Source organism: Mauremys reevesii, linkage group 5, assembly GCF_016161935.1.
Source record: "Mauremys reevesii isolate NIE-2019 linkage group 5, ASM1616193v1, whole genome shotgun sequence".
In the NCBI taxonomy this organism is placed as follows: domain Eukaryota; kingdom Metazoa; phylum Chordata; order Testudines; family Geoemydidae; genus Mauremys; species Mauremys reevesii.
In genome coordinates this window covers 2,795,196-2,814,827 of record NC_052627.1, presented here as the reverse complement: position 1 = coordinate 2,814,827, position 19,632 = coordinate 2,795,196, and the positions used below count along the sequence as shown (strand labels likewise).

The window sequence follows — 19,632 nt, the reverse complement described above, 5'->3', positions numbered from 1 at the left end:
TGGACAGGTCACAGCAATACACAAAAAGTCACAGCCCCGCCCTCTCCGTGACGTGTCCTGTGGACCCCTGAGTAGAACTTAGGTGCTTACGGAGGGCGGGAGAGTGGGGCAGGGCTCCAGCAGACGCTGCTGCTCTGGGGCGATGGTCCGGGGCCTGCAGATGTTGCTGGGGGGGAGGTGGCCTGGGGCCCCGGCACTGCTGCTCTGGGCAGGGTGGGGCAGCCCAGGGCACCATCACTGCTGTTCCTGGACCGCTGCTCTGGGGCAGCGCAAGTAGAGGCTGGTGCAGCTGGCCCCTTGCGCCCTGGGGTCAACCGCACCAGCCGTTGCAAAAGTCCCGGCAGTCCCAGAAAGCCATGGAATCCATGACTTCTGTGACCTCTGTGAAAGACTCATAGCCGTAGCAATGTCTAATAGGTGCACATGTTATTTCTGTACTGCAGCTGTTTCCCATATTCCCTCGCTGTTCAGCACCACCCAATGTGAGTGCCTCCCAGGCTGAGCCTCTGCCCTGCCACAGCGCTGGAGCTGCGGGCCAGTGCAGGCAGAGTTAAGGGTGTCTGGAAGCAATTTTGTGTCCTCAGGTTGTTTCGTTAGGAAAGAGTGATGTTGGGTGCAAGTGGGGCTGAAAGAGTGGAAGATTATTACACCCCATACAGGGTGGCCTTGCCTGGGGCTGAGCCACTCCCCGAAGCTCCTGGGGCCCCCTCAAAGCAGGGGGCCCCTCCACAGCACATGGGCCTCTGACTCCAGCCCCACTGATCACAATACATGCTCCCTCCTGGGCACACGTTTTAATGTAAAAAGCAACAAAGAGTCCTGTGGCACCTTATAGACTAACAGATGTATTGGAGCATGAGCTTTTGTGGGTGAATACGAAATACGAGAGCCCAGCCTGCATCCCTTTGGCCAGGCCTCCTAGGGGGAGTCTTGGCTTAGTCACAGACTCAGCTGGTTACACGGTGTGGGTTAAAGCCTGGGTTACTTACAACAGCAGGAAGATAAGGGCTAACAGCTCAAGGCCAAGCCTGCCATGTATCCTTGGTTGAACATGAGCTGCTAACCCAAGCTAAATGCCGAATAGTTGTGTCTTCTCTGCTGTTTTAATCCAATTTTGCTATCCTGAGTTAAGAACACACTTTGTTTGCAGCCTAGACATACCTAAATGGTGATGCTCTTGTTCAATCAAAAGTTATTGGGTTTGCTTCAGGACACACTGTTTGAAATTTTGTGGCTTGTGTTATGCACTAGATCAGAGGTCAGTTTAGATAAACATAGTGGTCCCTTCTGGTCTTAACAACTGAATCTATAGACCCAATTTATGCATTATAGCTCTCATTTGTGTTGTTAAACTTTTTTAATATTGTAAACTTTCTGTGGGTCATATAGTGCCTAATGTATTAAGCCAGAGGTTCTCCACCTTTTTCTTTCTGAGCCCTGCCCCGCCCCGCCCCACATGCTATAAAAACTCCTTTGCCTACCTGTACCAATATAACAGGTTTTCTGCATAGAAAAGCCCAGGCTGGCATTGAGGGCAATTGACTGGGGCCCCACACCACAGGGTACCCTGTAAAGCTAAGTTGCTCAGGCTTTGGCTTCATCCCCCCGTGGCGGGGCTCAGGCTCAGGTTTGGGCTTTCTGCCCTGGGCCCCATAAAGTCCAATGCCAGCCCTGCTTGGCAGCCTCCCTGAAATCTGCTTGCAGCCCTCCATGGGGCTCTTGACCTCCAGCTGAGAACTGCTGCGTTAAACTTAAATGTAGACCACACCCAATCCTCCTCTTGAAAGACTGAGCCTTACATTTTTTTGGCAAAATGTAGCAAATTGGTTGTGCTTATTGAGGACTTGAGCTAGATACAGATGTGCAAAAAGCATGTGGGTCACGGAGGGCCTTTTTCGCTTTGTACTATCTGCTCCCTCCAAGTTCCTTTGCTCTGCATTCAGTGTGCAGTTACATAGTTTATGTGTGGCTCTTTTCAAAGGGATGAGCAATTATTTTATACATCCAACAACATCTGAAATTGTTCAGGTGTGTTGGTGTCCCTAGGCCTAAGTAAACCAAAGCTGTGACTTTGGGCCTGAGTGAGCCAAAGCAACTCCATCTTGTGAACTTCAACCAACCTAAATGTTAACAGCCTAAAAGCAAAATGTGTAACTGTCAGCTGTCTTAGCTTGCAGCTGCAGGACAGTTTAAAACAGCAAAAAGCGGCGGGGAGGAGGGGGAGAAGGGGGAGGAAAATCTGCATGCGTCTGTGTTGTGAAGGCCAGAGATAAATATGCGAATGAGAACAGTTTTAACAAGCTACATTATAGTGTTAAGTGTAACTGTTGCAAGGGGGAGGGAGAAAGGGGGAAAAACGAGGGGGGTATAAATGCTGGGACCCCGCCTGCGTGCGGGTGTGCAGGATTTGAGATGCTTTTTCTCCCTGGCACCTTTTTTGAGCTCAAATAAACTTGGTTTGCTTCTCCACCCTGGTGTGTTAATTAGTGCGACGCACACCGGGCAACGAACCCCCACTGTTGCTCCTCCTCGGGCCCTTTGGGCCGGCAACAGGTGGGAGGGAGGAGCAGCACTCTGTAAGCTGCAGAATTGCCAACCTCAAGCATTCAAAAATCATGACTCAGACTCAAATTAAATTTGCCTGAAAAATAACAAAATAACAGTGGGGATGTTTTGATTTGTCTTCAGCATCCTGGTCTGACTGGCTCACAATGTCAGCCAACCACAAGGGCTAGAAATGAACTTGTTTTACAGAGGAGCATCTCCCATATTGAAAGCACCAAATGTTGTGCGACTAATGATAATATCAGGGGGGTTGCAATATTTCTGAGATAAAAGCTAAGGCACTGCTGGCATCTGCACCCAGCAGAGAGCGATCCAGGGCTCGGCTGAAGGGGGTATGACTTGAGCACTTCATCCAGGGCCGCCCAGATGGGGGGGCAAGTGGGGCAATTTGCACTGGGCCCCACAGGGGCCCCCATGACAATGTCGGAGGCTCCCCCCTGGACCTGCCCCCGCCTTTCCCCATCCTCCGGCGCCTCAGCGCGCTGCATCTAGGAGCGGCTCTGGACAGAGCTAAAGCGGTGTAGCTTGGGCAGGGCCTGAGCTCCTCCCGCTCAGAGACGCATGGTAAGGGGGTGGGGCCTGAGCTCCTCCCGCTCCGAGCCGCGTCGTAAGGGGCAGGGCTGCGAGCTGCGGCCAAGCGGTGGGAGCTCAGGTCTCATGGAGTTACGCCGCTGCAGTGCTGTTCAGGAACGCTCCTCAACGTGGTGCACTGAGGATCCAGGAGAGGCGGGGGTAAGCGGCATGGTAAGGGGGCCGGGGGGATTGGGTAGGGAGTCCTGAGAACAGTCAGGGGACACCTCTGCAGCTGAGAGCCCCGGGTTGATTTAAAGGCCCTGGATCTCCCAGCCACAGCCCGTGCCCCATGGCCTTTAAATCTTGAGGCCACGCCTCTTCTGGTTGAGGCCAGGCCTCTTCCGGATGAGGCCACGCCCCCCCTCAGGACTCCAGCAGTACAGGTAAGTCCTGTAAGTTACTTTCACCCCTGGGCGGGGTTAAGTGGCATGGTAAGGGGGCCAGGGCTGGGGGGGTTGGATAAGGGGTAGGGAGTCCTGGGGACAGTGGTTTTGGGGGTATGGTCAGGGAATGGGGAATGGGGGGTTGGATCGTGGGCATTCCAGAGATCTGTCAGGACTCGGGGGCGAGGATAGGGGTCGGGGCAGTCAGGGGACAGGGAGCAGGGGGTGGGGTCCCAGGGTGGTGGTTGGGGGGCACCTCAGAGGGGTGGTGAGGGGACAAGGAGCAGGATGGGTCGGGGATTCTGAGGCAGCAGTCGGGGACCAGGAAGTGGGTGGGGGTCGGATAGGGGGCAGGGCCAGGCTGTTTGGGGAGGCACAGCCTTCCCTACCCTAAAGCTCATTGAGCAGTTTGAGGCTTGCAGACAGCTATTTAACACAAAGAGCCGAGCTGTTAGCTTTTCCCTTAGGGCTACCATCCCTTTCACTTCTCAAATGCCAAATTATAGTCTACATTTAATTTCAGTGCCATAGAGAGATTCATGTCAGGGGAGGGCAGCTTCATCAAAATTAGCCACTTTAGATTAACAGTGATAGAGCCAAGAGAGCAATGCGGGAGGGATCACATGAGAAGAGCAATATCCTACACCACCTACCTCCTTCCCAATCCTACCAAGGGAGACCCCCCTCCCCTGCATTCCCCGAGGCTCCTGAGGGGTTAATTCAGTGGTTCTCAAACTTTTGTACTGGTGACCCCTTTCACATAGCAAACCTCTGAGTGCGACCTCCCCCTTTTAAATTAAAAACACTTTTTTATATATTTAACACTATTATAAATGCTGGAGGCAAAGCAGGGTTTGAGGTGGAGGCTGACAGCTCGCAACCCCCAGTAATAAGGTTGTGACCCCATGAGGTGTCCTGACCCCCAGTTTGAGAACCCCTGGATTAATTTAATTTTAGCACCCTGTGTCCATTCACATGCATGTGCTATTTTGAGCATTTCAGTTTTCACAACATAGGCTCATCCCAGATTCTGGAACAAGCTCAAATGCTCAGTTCGTGGAGTATGTACATAAGCTATACTAAAGACAAACCCACAGTAACCGTCTCCAGTGTGTGAGGGACCCCATGGAGCCAGTCTCTAGGAAACAGATAAATGCATGGAGGTTATGTCCATTAATGGCTATTAGCCAGGATGGGTAAGGAATGGTGTCCCTAGCCTCTGTTCATCAGAGGATGGAGATGGATGGCAGGAGAGAGATCACTTGATCATTACCTGTTAGGTTCACTCCCTCTGGGGCACTTGGCATTGGCCATTGTCGGTAGACAGGATACTGGTCTGGATGGACCTTTAGTCTGACCCAGTATGGCTGTTCTTAAGTTCTAAGCTAAATGAACCCAAAGTTATGGAGACAGATATGAGTCAAGGAAGCCAGCAGAGTATCAGAAACCTGGAAAAATCTGTGACTGGATGGGCTCAGGCATTTGGTCACAAGCTGAGGTGGTTCAAAAGTTTTGGATTTTTTTTTAACCAGAATTTTTGTATTGTTTCTTTAAACAATCAAACACAGAAAGGAGCAAATATTTGGCCACACACTTCTGAAACCCCAAACCATGTTCAGGTTTTGGCAGACTAATTTCAGCTTTTCAATTAAAAAAACCACAACAAATTTTGAAGGAAAGCAGACATTGTCCGTGATTGTTTCTGCTTTTTAAAAACCCCTAGTTTTGATGGAAAATCTTTGTCCAAGCCTTTTAATGAGCTTTAGTGCCTTTTAGCACTAGCTGATGCTGAGACCCAGTGATACCTTGTAAAGGTGACTTGAAAAAGAAGTTTTGTCAAAACTGGGTTTGCGCTGAGATGCGGATGGTTTTTAAATGTTTATTTTTCCCATGGCCACCCGGGTGGGGGCAAGTGGGGCAATTGGCCCTGGGCCCTATATGGGCCCCCACAGTAATATAGTATTCTATAGTATTGGAACTTTTTTTATGGCAGGGGCCCCCGAAATTGCTTTGCCCCAGGCCCCCTGAAACTGGGCGGCCCTGGCTTCATCTTGCTGGGCTGGGGAGTAATAAGCTGTCTCTGGCCCTTTAAGGAGTCCCCGCTGCAGTACTGGCCCTTTAAGCAGCCACCGCCCTTCCCCAACACCCCCCCAGCTCAGGGCGTCACGGTGCCCGAGTCACCTGACGGAGGAGCGCGCTCCTGCCTTGGCGGCTGCGCAGTTCTCACCGGAAGTGTTGCCTCGTCCCGCCCCACACGCACTTCCGGGGGTTGGGTCGGGCCTTCTCCCTGTCGGCGGCCGGCTGTGCGGTGAGGGGAGCGGTGGCGACGCTATGGCCGGGATCAAAGGTGCTGGGGGTCGGGGAGCGGGAGCGGGAGCGGGCGCCCCTGAGACCCAAGGTCCCAGCTACACCCCGTGCCCCGGGGCGAGGCGGGGCCCGTCTCCCGCAGCCGCGGGTCGGGTCCTGCTCCGCGGCAGGGAGCAGTGGCTGGGCCGCGGGGTGCACGGACACGGCTGTCACAGCTGCCTTGCCGCCCCCAGAGGCGGGTCCCGGCGCTCGCTGGCTCGCGCGGGGTGAGCGCTCTCTGGCTGTGGGGAGGCCCGAGAGGTCTTATGCTCCGTGTGGCTGATCCAGGGCAGCCCACCGCCGGCGTTAGTTTGATGCAGCTGGTGGAGGCAAACCCCACCCGTTGGGTTTGACAGCGAGGTAGCTGCTTCCACGTGAAAACAAAGCCTTAGCTTGCAGCGCTGGATTGGTTTCGCCTTGGCTCACGTTCGTGCGGGCGCCTTTGCAGACAGAAGGGCAGGAGGTCAAATTTTAAACACCCACAAAGAGTAAATTCTGCAATAAATATTACTTTTGCTTTCCCTCGGTCCTCCAGTGAAAGTTATCTTCTGGCTATTGGCAAGCTGACTCATCAAATCCTAGCTTTACTCTAATCTTCATTTGTATCCTATCTATACAACTTCCAAATCTCCAGTAACATTTTTCATAAATCAAATTCTAACTTTAAATGGACTGATCCATACAAAGGAACAAAAGCTTTCTGAAATCTCTTGGGACTACCCTATGTTTCTGTGAAGTTAAATAACTCTGATCTCAGGATGTTATTTAAAGAAAGAGTTACAATAAAGCCAGCAGGCTGGTTAAGAATTGGTAAGCCTTCAGCTTCTTGAAAATCTGTCATTTGCCTCAAAATGTTTCTGGATAAAAACGAACATATGGAACCAAAAGCACCGTATCTTAATGGGGAACAGGTTTAAAATGAAATCTAAAATATTTCTCTATTAATAATTCCTTTGTTTAACATTTTAAATGAGCTAGAAGTAGCCTCAGGTAGTAGCTCTGCTTCTGAGATCTCTTGCTGATTTTTGCTGTATAATTATATTTTCTTTTAAAATAACCCACATAAATAGAGGAAACTGACTGAAACTGTGTCCATAAATGGCTATTAGCCAGGATGGGTAAGAATGGTGTCCCTAGCCTCTGTTCGTCAGAGGATGGAGATGGATGGCAGGAGAGAGATCACTTGATCATTGCCTGTTAGGTTCACTCCCTCAGGGGCACCTGGCATTAGCCACTGTCGGTAGACAGATACTGGGCTAGATGGACCTTTGGTCTGACCCGGTACGGCCTTTCTTATGTTCTTATGTTATGTTTATGTGTACGGGGTAAACAGTACAATGTACTATGGGTAAAATGCTGTCAACTTAATATAGGGCCTGATTCAGAGTCCTCTGAGGTCAGAGTTTTTGTTAGCTCCATTGGGCTTTGGATGCCGTACACAAACTGAATAATCGATTTTGAAAAATTTGAAAGAAAATTTACAGTTCCAAAAACTCTGTTCACTTCTGTTTTATTGTCTGAATCTATACTGGGACATTGGTGTGTATATACTACACGGCTTCATGACAAACCTCTATTCATTCTCATTGCTAGCTTAATTATACTGCCAAAGTTAAATCACGTTTTCTTCACAATAGGATAAATAAGTGAAGTAACCCCATGAGGTTACAGTTAGGGACTTATAACCTTTCTTGTGCTTCAGAAAGTCCCAAGGTGGATATGATGGTCCCACTTGCATCATCTTTGTTCTTTAAGTATTAACAGGTGAAAACATGTAGAGCCTCATTTTAAATTACATTCAAAACTTCATCTAACATAGACTTTGTTTTAAAGCTTAATATAAATGTTCATGTAACCAAAGTTACATTTTTGTTTAGTATTATATACAAATGTACAGAACCTTTAATACCAATAAATGTCTCCTTAAATTAAATATGAAACAAACAAGAAATAAAATGCTCTGATGGCTTGGAATCAGTGGAAAAAATCTGGGAACTTGAGTTTCAGTAGATTTGAATGAATCCTACTTAATACACAAATGTAACACTTCAAAAGATTTAATTCTGAAAAGCATAGTAGCTGTAAAATTTAATTTGGCTGTATATCAAGTTAAATTTTCATTGGTAAATAACCGAGCAGTTTTAAGAGGACATCATTTGATAGGATGATAAATGAAGATTTAAAACAATTACACTTTCACATCAGTCAGTGGGACTATTCCTTCTGTTTTCTGTCTTCTATTTTCTGATTTTAAAAATACTGATTTCTAGTGGATGCAATTACCATACTTTATTTTTTATATAAACTTGGACATCTGAGAGTGTGAAATAAAATTGAGGTATATGTTGCATGTGACTTGACACTCATTTAGTCAGATATAACTTCAGAATAACATTTAAAAAAAAATCACCTAAGAGAAGAGGTTTCAGAACATAGCCTTGTGAACAATTATCAGTATTAAACCTATGATACTAAACAATGAATATGCATAAGGCAGTGAGTTTATCCAAAGGAGGCTGGGCTTCTTTGCTAAAATCTTATTGTGCTAAGCGAATATAAGTCCTTTAGAAATATGTCCGGTTGTATTTTTTGCAAGTTTGATTATGGGATATTCCATTCAATAAGCATGATTTGTGTCTCATTTCAAAGTTCAGCCTATTTGCATTATTAGTGTGACATTTTTAGTGTCTCACAATTCAAGTAGTTGAATAGATTTCCTCCAAACATGCAAAAAACGTTAATCTTCTGTCGAGCCCCAAGGAGTTTTTGAGCAAGTGAAAAACAGGATTATTATTGAATCTGTTTTGCAACCTTAATTACAGCATATTCTGTCAAGCAAATGCTGGGGAGGGGTGAGGAATGAGATCAGCTCACCCCAATCTACGGCAACAGCATCCATTGATCTGTTTTAAGTGTTTGTAAAAGTAAAATTGACTTGGATATTATAAAAAGAACAGGAGTATACTTGTAGCACCTTAGAGACTAACAAATTTATTTGAGCACAAGCTTTCGTGGGCTGCAGCCTACTTCATCAGATGCATAGAATGGAACATACAGTAAGAAGATATATATACATACAGAGAACATGAAAAGGTAGAAGTTGCCGTACCAACTCTAAGAGGCTAATTAATTAAGATGAGCTATTATCAGTAGGAGAAATTGTTTTTTGTAGTGATAATCAAGATGGCCCATTTAAGACAGCTTGACAAGAAGCTGTGAGGATACTTAACATGGGGAAATAGATTCAATTTGTGTAATGACCCAGTCATGCCTAGTCTCTATTCAAGCCCAAGTTAATGGTATCTAGTTTGCAAATTAATTCTAGTTCAGCAGTTTCTCGTTGGAGTCTGTTTTTGAAGCTTTTCTGTTGCAAAATTGCCACCTTTAAGTCTATTACTGAGTGACCAGAGAGGCTGAAGTGGTTTTCTACTGGCTTTTGAATGTTGCAATTCCTGATGTCAGATTTGTGTCCATTTATTCTTTTGTGTAGAGACTGTCCGGTTTGGCCAATGTACATGTACTATATGTTTCATTCTATGCATCTGATGAAGTGGGCTGTAGCCCATGAAAGCTTATGCTCAAATAAATGTGTTGGTCTCTAAGGTGCCACAAGTCCTCCTGTTCTTTTTGCGGATACAGACTAACATGGCTGCTACTCTGAAACCTGTTGGATATTATAGGATACTCTGTGTAAGCTCGAAGGCTTGTCTCTCTCCCCAACAGAATTTGGTCCAATAAAAGATATTACCGCCTCCACCTTAACTTTGAAAGTCTGTTAATGCAGCAGGAGGAGGCTGTTATTGCAACGACACTCTTGACTTGTGTAGATATTGTTCAGCTTTGCCAATAGCCAAAAAAATAGTTAATGCTTTCAAATTGTGTTCCATGTGGTCCAACAAACTGACCATTCTGTTCTTGATTTGTGTTTTCCTTACAGCTTTGATTAGTCTGTCCTTTGGGGGAGCAATTGGACTAATGTTCCTAATGCTTGGGTGTGCTCTTCCACAGTACAATAGGTAATGTATACAGTTTTAATACACTTTGACCTCATGGCCCTTTCACTCCTGAATAGTCTGTCCTCCAGAGCCAGTGTAGTGAAATTCCTTTTGCTGCACACTGGCCTGTTCCTATAGGCAATTTTTTGATTATGGACTGAAAATGTTGGGGAAAAAACAAAAAAGGTCGCCTGTGAACTAGTTTTCAGCTATCTGGTCAGAAAAGGGAAATCAACTAATATTTATAGCATAGCCTTAAATACAAACCATTAAAGAAAGCATCAGAAAAATGTTTCTCAAATACTCCTTTTATCCTATAACCTCTGTGTACTTGCGATTGACAAGGACTTGCATGTATTGAAATGGGTAATGAAGTGTATTGCCAGTGTGATTGCCACTTTGTCCAACAAACTCTATTGGATAGTTGACATTCACTGATATGTGCAGTGTTGTAGCTGAGTTGGTCCCAGAATAGTCAAGAGATGATGAGGGCAAAGTAATATCTTTTATTGGACCAATTTCTTGGTCTCTCTCAGCAACAGAAGTTGGTCCAATCAAAGATGATACCTCACCTACCTTGTCTCTCTAGATTCACTGATAGACAAGCTTGTAGACCATCTAGCCAAAAGGCAGGCCCTTCTAGTTTCTTCCGTATACCACGTCTGTTTGATAAATTGTCCTGCCCTTCCAACTGATGGTAAAATGAAAAAATTATACTACACACCTCTTTCTAGATAGGATGACATCCTACACTGCTGTTGTGGGATAAGTTGTCCTCATGGATCTGTATTTTGGTCTATAGCATCCTTTTTCCTTTCTGTATGTTGAATGTCAGGTGTAGTGCTAAATATAATTTGTGTGACCCCTTCTTATTGAGTGAACTCTAAACTTAAAATATCTGCCAAAGTATTAATTTTCCAAGTTCTTAAAAATATTATGGAGGCATTAATTCCATTGCTATGCTTTTTTTGCCTTTTTTTTTTTTAATGTCTGTGGAGAACAATTGTCTCCTTCCATGGAGAACATGTCTGTGGAGAACATTGTCTCCTTTTTTATGGTCAGCCTTTAAATCCTGTAAAGCTTGGCTTGGTTTCTAAAATATTCAGAGTGGAGTGGATCATATCTGGTTCTCTTAAATGATGCAATGAGGCTCCCAGAAAAACATGGATGAGAACTCCCTCTCAACCTGTTTTCCTCCACTGTCATTGAGGTCAGCTGAAACAGCCCTGGGCTTGAACATCCGGGGCTACTGCCAGAACATTTTCATCGGTGGCCACACCTTAGGTATGGAATTCCCACATAAAAGAACTGGAGCCAATATGTCTGTCAGTTCATGTTGGAATGCCTCATTTTTAAAGTTTTGCCTGAAGAGGAAACAGATTAAAAAGGGGGTTATAACTTTGCAGTGGGGCAAGAAACTGTAGTTCTTAATATGCTTTGTACTGCAATCGCTGTGGTGTAGGGGCTTCTTAAACATTCCTGTTTCCTGGATGGGGGGATAAAAGTATGCTCTTAGGGGTGTATCTCAGGAAAAGCGACAATAAACTAGTTACTTTGAAGAAATGGGAATATTAACTCTTCTTTTTTTTTTCTTTTCCCCAGCCAATACTGGCCACTGTTTGTTCTGTTTTTTTACATCCTTTCTCCTATTCCATACTGCATAGCAAGAAGATTAGTAGATGAAACAGATGCTACAAGTAATGCTTGCAAGGAACTAGCAATATTTCTTACAACAGGCATTGTTGTCTCAGCATTTGGACTACCTATAGTATTTGCCAGAGCACAACTGGTTAGTAATATTTCCATATGGGAACATGTTCTTTGCTAAATGATTCTATGTTGTGTAATACTTTCTCTGAGCTTAACGTTTTGCTGATACATTTTGATACAACTTTTAAACTAAGATGTTTAAAGTGTATCTGAGTAGATGAAAATGTATATAACAGTGCAAACATTCAAGAAGGAAAACATAACAGCAATATAAAATCTTACCCACAGAAACAAAGCTAGAAATGTTCCAAATAATGTGGAAACCATTTCTGTAATAGTTAGAAAGGACAGTTCCTTAGTGGTCAGCTATTTCTCTTTCTTCTTTTTGTTAGGCTCAATAAATAAAAATATAGGATGTCAGAGAATTATGAAAAAATGAGTGGACCTCATTCTAATCAATGTATAATTCTCTTCAGTCCCTCAAACCACTCTGTACTGCTTTGTATTCTTTCACTTACACCTTTTAAAAGAATATTTAGTGTGCATTAATTCCATTGAGAAAATCAGAAAATAAAGATTATTTTTTTTAAAGTTCTTTCCTAGAGGGAAACTTCCCACTAGAGCGTGGCTTTCAAAAGTGCCTGAGGGAGTCAGGTGCCGAACTTCTATTGACTTTTAATGGATTCTGAGCATTTAATTCCTTTTAGATGGTTTTTGAAAATAACTTTTCTAGAGGGCTTCATCTATAATTCTACGTTTAGGCAAGTCTAGCACTGGGGCCAGCAACCAAAGGAGCACCAGGGTAGATTGAGAGCAGACATGTTTATTATTGTGTTATCTAACCCTGCTTGGAGCAGGTCTAGATGATATGGTGGTAAAAAACAGCTGTACCTGAACTCTAGCAATGAGGGGAAGCTGCTTGGGTTCTGGACCAACTTGTCCTTGCATCAGTGAATTGTTACACTTCAGACCACATTCAGTAACTTTGCACGCTATTCTTTTTGTCTCATTTGGTTGCTTCTGTTGTCTAGTTCTCTGCATATGTAACTAAATTTTCCTTGTCCACAGATTTTGTGGGGAGCATGTGCACTCGTCCTCACAGGGAATACTGTCATCTTTGCTACTATCCTAGGATTTTTCTTGGTCTTTGGCAGCAATGACGACTTCAGCTGGCAGCAGTGGTGAAAGGAGTTTCGTACAGAACTATCGTAGACATCTTATTATTCAGTGGCCATCCTACAAATGAGAGAATGGGCAATAAGGAGAAATAGCATAGCAAGCCTTTGGTGTATTTTAGGTACTCCTTTTCACCTTGTTTATTGTTAAGTGTACTATATTCACTGACTTGTTGATGGATTTCAAGGTTTCTGTTGTTTGGAAAGACACTTTGTTTTCACTTCTTTTTATTTAAATATGTTTAGTATCTCACTTCATTAAAAATTGTAACTGTTGGTTCCATTCTGTTTTTGTATTTATGCTACATATAAATGCTAGAACAAGAATTTTTAAATAGTTTCCTTGAGAGAGTTTTTAAAGATATTTTATCTTTTTTTTTCTTTTGAGCATGGTGACTAAAATATGATGTACAAAGGAGACAAAGTAAGCAGTTGTGCTGCCAAAATGCAACATTGTCAATAAGCAAATATGTGGATTGTCAGTGTGTTTTGGTGGGGGGTATGTGTACTGGATGAGAGTACCAGTTGTAGACTGTTCTGCTCATACTTCACTACGACTGAAGTGTTGATGCCACTACCTTGGGGATGGGGCAGCTATTCTGCCAATAAGCAGGTAATTATTTTCTGGGATCTGATTCCTATGTTTTTAACACCCTTAAAGTAGTACTTCCCCTTTTTTGTTCTCAACTCTTCTGTGGGTGTGACATACAAATCTCTTATATGTAAGTTTATTGATGCTATAAAATGCAATATTTAAATTGCATTGGTGAGAAAAGAAAACTGACATTTAATTCCATTTTCAAAAAATCAGTGTTGAAATGTTTCTATTTATAAGTATTGTATGTTTTTGTTCTTATGTCAACTTTTTCACACTTTACCAAAGGGGAGGTAAAATGTTCATTTATGGAACTACTGATGTATGTTTGCAGCGTATACAAAATATTTTTCCCGCTTCCCTTTTTTAATTTATTTTATACATAGTATATATTGAGTAAAATGGCTTTTCAAATGTAGACTAACACTTAAATCATAGGTATTTAACTTGCGTAAGAAAATTGATTGCTATATTAATATATAGTACAGTCAAAGCACAACTTTTTTGCAAGTCTTTGACTGAAATGATTTCCTAGTGACTTTGTCAGTCTTTCAGTTCATGCATTATTTAACAGTAATGTTATCTGTAATAATTGTAGTTCTTGTTCCATAAAGCTATGTCACCCATAATTTACAATATTTAAGTTTTCTGCATACCTCTCAATTGTCTGTCTTTAATTGATGCAAATCCTATTTATTAGACGTTAGTTGTGATACGCAGTAGATTAATGCAGATTAGCCAGGCTTGATTATATTAGATGCATCAATAAAGCTGACCAAAAATACTTCTAAAATCTATATTTAGTCAACTTTTTTTTTAAAAATGAAGATTAGAAAGCTAACTGTGCAGGTATGATAAAAATTGATTACTTAGGTCTTAATTACTCTGTGCTTTTTTATACTGAAGCACTGGTAAGTGGATCTTGGCTTATCTTGTTTGAAAGGGGATTCTTTTATTTACACGGATGTAAACAAACTATAAAACTATTTCAAGTCTGATTATCATGTGATCATCATCAAGTTACATATGTGATATTGTATGTTCAAGATATTTAGTCTAGTGTGTAGAGCTACCTGTCAGTCTATTAAGGCCACACAATGTTGTGGGTAAGAGCTTTGAGCAATATTCCCCATAGCTGTAAAGGAACTGAAGAATAAAGTCTAGGTGTGCAGAAAGTGAATCTTTAGCAGATAGCATTTCAGCCACCTGTAAAGACGTGCAACAGAAGAATCTGAGTAAGGTGGACATTTTCAAAAGTGCCTAAGTGAGTTAGAAGCATGTCTCATTGACTTTCAGTGGGACCTGTTCACCTAAATACCTTACATGCTTTTGAAAATCATCTAAACCAGTGGCTAATGATAGTACTTGCCTTCACACAAAAGGTAGCACTTGTGACTTTGACAACTCCTCCCAGATTCTTGAATTTTTTTTATGACCTGACCCAGTCAATTGCCCAAGAAATGAGTTCTGTTTTTCCCATGCCCACATTGCTTTCCTAGTTGTCAATGTAATACCCTGCTACTCTTCCACTTGGTCACAGAATTTTTTATATTTAATAGCTGTGTATTTTTCTGTTCATTGCATTGACAGCATTGTGTTCTTGACCTTGCACACTAATTAGACATAGTGCTGTCTCTGGTTTCTAGGCTAGACACTTGAGAGGTATGATTTTTCCATATAATATGCACTGAAATAGCATTGCCATCCTTCTATAGAGAACTTTTAATGATGAAACAATAAACATTTTAAATATCAGCTTGAGTTCTGGGTATTTAATTTAAATTTACTGTTATGTTAATGATCAGACGTGTTTAAAACATGAATTGCTTTCCACAACTTGTTTTCATAGGGTTGTCCTTGCTGTTGGAAAAATGTGCTTGTTTTCAATAATTACTTGAGGCAGTTCTGTGAGCCAGTTCTTCATTAATCCAAGGCTTATCATAGAGGTTTAACATTATATATTCATCAGTATATAATGATGTCCCAACGAACTCCAAAAAAGCCATAAAAGATAATATTTAAAATGTTTAGACACTTTTCCAAGTCTATTTTTCCATTTTCTTGAATTTCATTTGTAAGATGTGTAATATCAGATACTACCTCTCTAACTTAATTGTATATGCCTCCAGACTTACATTGCCAATAGATATCACAATATGGGGACTGCTGAAATTCTTAAATTATATAAAACAGTATGCTAAACCATACAGTATTCTTTTTGGGCAAATCCACTGGTTACAACTAAGTTAGCACAATTTAAACTTAAATATTCCACAGTAATATGTTGTCAGTCAAAACTTTGATATGTTGCGTTTCTGCTACATTTATTGCCTCAGTACACACAAGGTGTAAGAATACTGATTTATAAAGAGTGGTGTGAAATACATCCATCAGCAAACTTCTGAAAATTGAGACGTTGATAACACATAGGGCCTGTTTCTAACAAAGAAATCAATGGAAATTGTGGATAAGCCCTTTCCTTTTTTCTAAGGGGAAAAACGTATAACTTTATGGGGTCAAACCAGTTTCTGAAAGCAAAAAAAGTATATTTCTAATGTGTGAAATCTGAGGAAAATTATAATAGATGGCTTCTGATGGTTGAAACTTTAATTTTCTAACCATCACTCATAAGTGAGGAAAACCAGTGAGTCAGAGTCCTGTAACAGGTGAGGGAAGAACTTATGACAGTAACAACAAAGAGCTGTTTTTCTGGGGTAAATGAGATCTCTTGGGACCAGTAGTGTGAGAAGCGTTAACGTAGTTTGTTTATTGGAGGCAACTGAGTTGAGACTATTAGCAAATAAGGATTACAGATTAGGTCTAAACATAGCAGTGGAGATTAATTAGCACAATGGCAAATGGAATTTGACTAGGATAAGTAACTCTTGACTAAAAACTAAAATGCTCATGAACTCTGAACGTGCATCTTCTGAGTGGAAAAGGCCGAAAAGTCATTGTGAACGGGTAGCTTAAAGAATAAGGCTGCTGTCAGGGTTCTCTCCCCACTCTGAACTCTGGGGTACAGATGTGGGGACCCGCATGAAAGACCCCCCCTAAGCTTATTTCTACCAGCTTATCTTAAAAACTTCCGCAAGGCACAAATTCATCCTTGTCCTTGGACGGTATTGCTGTCACCACAAAGTGAGTTAGACAAAGATTCAGATTTGTTTTCCCCCAAAATATCTCCCAAAGCCCCTTCACCTCCTTTCCTGGGGAGGCTTGAGAATACTGTACCAACCAAATAGGTAACCAAGGTGAGCACAGACCAAACCCTTGGGTTTTTAGGGCACTAAAAACCAATCAGGTTCTTAAAAGCAGAATTTTATTATAAAGAAAAAAGTAAATGCAGCACCTCTGTAAAATCAGGATGGAAGGTAATTTTACAGGGTAATAGGATTTAGAACAGAGGATTTGCCCTCTAGGCAAAACTTTAAAGTTACAAAAAACAGGAATAAACCTCCCTCTTAGCATAGGGAAAATTCACAAGCTAAAACAAAAGATAATCTAATGCATTTCCTTGCTTTATTTACTTTTTTTGTAATCTTAGATGCTTATTTCAGGTAGGGTTTTAGGAGAGGTTTTTTTCCTGCCTGGTCCCTCTCTGTCTCAAGAGAGAACACACACAAGAGCACAAACAAAGCCTTCCTCCCCACCCACCCCCATTTGAAAGTATCTTCTTTCCCCATTGGTCCTTCTGGTCAGGTGCCAACTAGGTTAATTGAACCGATAACCCCTTACAGGTAAGTGATTCTGTACCAAGAGGGATTTAATATTACTGCATACATAAAGGTTGTTACCCTTCCCTTTATATTTGACAGCTGCCTATTGTAAAAAAAAAAAAAAAAAAAAAATTGATTTTAGGTTGCATTTGCAAAAGGATGGAGAGTACAGACTTGTACTTTATGCAATCACCTTGCCTCAAGAAACCACTGAGATGTTTATACAAAAATAGTGGTACAGTGGGTTTACATACCAGAGAGTGGAAAGAAAGTGAAGTGTTAACAATGTCAACATAAAATCAAGCTTCTGAATCTGCCTATTGCAAGTTACTCCTTCAATTAGTATAGCTTTTCTATACTTTTTAGTTATAGTAACAATGTTTAGCATATAGTTCCCTCAAATTTGTCTACTGTGTACAACAAATAATTGAGCAAGTCTAAAACCTCTAAATATAGTCTCTCCCATATTGTCTGTCTGTTTAAAAAATAAGTCAGTGGCAACATTATCTACCAATTTACTATGGAAGTGTTACATGTACCTGTACTGTTATGATTTTAGTGTTCATGGATAATAATCTTGTACCCAGGCATTGCTGCTGAGCTGCAAGTTTAACAAAGAAAGGCTGTTTGTGCCAAAGATATTGTTAAAATCAAGTCCTGTAACAACAGCAAACTGTATGTCATGGTCATTGTGTAGTTTGCCTATTCTTGTCGGAGTGACATTCTGGAAAACATTCCAAGAGGAGCAGTGGGAGCAAAAACCTAATTTGAAACCGTTTCAAGACTGAGCTTGTTATGTTGTTATGATGTTGCCTATGATGGCATGTGGCCCATGTGTGACTGTTGTTAGCAAATCTCTTCAAAGGCTAGATATGGGACATGAGAAGGGAAAAGCTCTGAGTTACCAGAGAATTTTTTCCCAGGTATCTGGCTGATGGGTCTTGCCCACATGCTCAGGGTCTAACAGACTGCTATATCTGGGATTGGGAAGGAATTTCTTCCAGGTCAGGTTGGCAGAGACCCTGGGTTTTTCTTCCTTCCTCTGCAGTGTGCGGCACGGGTCACTTGCTTGTTTGAACTAGAGTAAATGGTGGATTCTCTGTTACTTTAAGTTTTAAATCAAGATTTGAGGACTTTAATAACTCAGCCAGAGATTATAAGCCTATTACAGGAATGGGTGAATGAGGTTTTGTGGCCTGTGATATGCAGGAGGTCAGACTAAATAATCATAATAGTCCCTTCAGGCCTTAAAATCTGAGTCTAAGATGTGGGAAGCTGGAATAAGAGCTGCCTCAAGATGATCCCAAATGTGTAAAATCCTGCAGAAGTTTGCTGAGGAAATTTATGGCACAGGTGAAAACTCAAGAACAGACAAAGAAGAGAGAGGAAATTGTCATGTGGTTGGTGGAAAGCTGCAGGTAAACAAAACGTCCAAGCCCGCTAGCGGCTTACCCTAATGGGCCAGGAGCCAAAGTTTGCCAACCCCTGAAATACAGGGTTGGCTTATGAAAGGGCCAGACAGTTTTTGCTATTTTTACCTAACCATCTTGGGGGGTCATCTTGTAAATGAATGGGCTAATGAACGAGTATATGGGGTATATTCTAAAAAATTCTAATAACTTTTGATTTCTCTATTCATTTTAAATACTAGTATGAATATTATTGTAGTTCTAGATTTTGTAGGACTTTATATAGGAATGTCACCTGCTTTATCACAGTCAAATTATTATTATTCTCTGTTTATTTCAAAGCAGCCCTGTAGATTGGCAAGTCTGTGGAGATAACAGCTATTTCAATTTTATTAGCGATTCCATCAATTCTGCACGTTATATTTTCATATTTGCTTGAGGTCCATTGGTAGAAATGCACGAAGAGAACACATTACACAGTAGTGGACTGACACCAGTGCTATAGTACTATCATTCATTGTATTTTTCTGATTGGCTTGTGAATTTTGTGAAATGCATGGGTCAAATGTCATGCAGATCTGCAGCACTGCTCTTTTAGTATTCCTTTCAAGCTAATCTAGTCCACTAAACAAAGCCTTTGCAACTTTAAAAGGCTGCAGTATTGACATCAATAAATGGGCTGGCAAACTTTGGCTTAGGCCAAAGGGTAAGTCGCTGGTGGGACGTTTTGTTTACTTGAAGCATCTGCAGGCATGGAGCCCCTCAGTTCCCAGTGGCTGTGGTTTGCCATTCCCAGCCAATGGGAGCGGCAAACCATGGCCACAGGGAGCCGAGAGACTCCATGCCTGCAGATGCTCCAGATAAACAAAACAACGTTTTAGATATTCAATTAAATGATTCCATAGAGTTTAAAACCATCAAATTTTGGTGTAGACTCATTTATAAGCCAAAATCTATAGGATATTAACTTTCCATTTCAGGGAGAGGGATGATCTGAACACAGGGTAGGGACCTACTGAGTTCTGATCCTGTCTATGTCCATATTTTTATTTATATTACCTTAGTGCCTAAGGTCTCATTAGGCTAGATACTGTACAAATATATAGTAAGAGTCCCTACCCTGAAGAGCTTACAGTTGAAAGACAAATCAGACAAAGGGTAG

At 42.0% G+C, this 19,632-nt stretch overlaps 1 protein-coding gene across 1 annotated transcript; it reads left to right on the top strand.

Moving 5' to 3' along the window:
* Nucleotides 1–5,712: 5,712 nt before the first annotated feature.
* LEPROTL1 (leptin receptor overlapping transcript like 1) lies at nucleotides 5,713–15,097 on the top strand. The gene is made up of 4 exons (XM_039542450.1): nucleotides 5,713–5,868; nucleotides 9,805–9,883; nucleotides 11,465–11,651; nucleotides 12,641–15,097. Exons 1-4 carry the CDS (start codon nucleotides 5,853–5,855, stop codon nucleotides 12,755–12,757), a joined length of 399 nt encoding a protein of 132 aa, XP_039398384.1. The 5' UTR covers nucleotides 5,713–5,852; the 3' UTR covers nucleotides 12,758–15,097.
* The last annotated feature ends 4,535 nt before the right edge of the window (nucleotides 15,098–19,632 follow it).

Coding starts and splice junctions, on each gene's coding strand:
- LEPROTL1 (XM_039542450.1), top strand. Junction 9,884..11,464: donor GCTCTTCCACAGTACAATAG/GTAATGTATACA, acceptor TCTTTTCCCCAG/CCAATACTGGCCACTGTTTG. Junction 11,652..12,640: donor TATTTGCCAGAGCACAACTG/GTTAGTAATATT, acceptor CCTTGTCCACAG/ATTTTGTGGGGAGCATGTGC.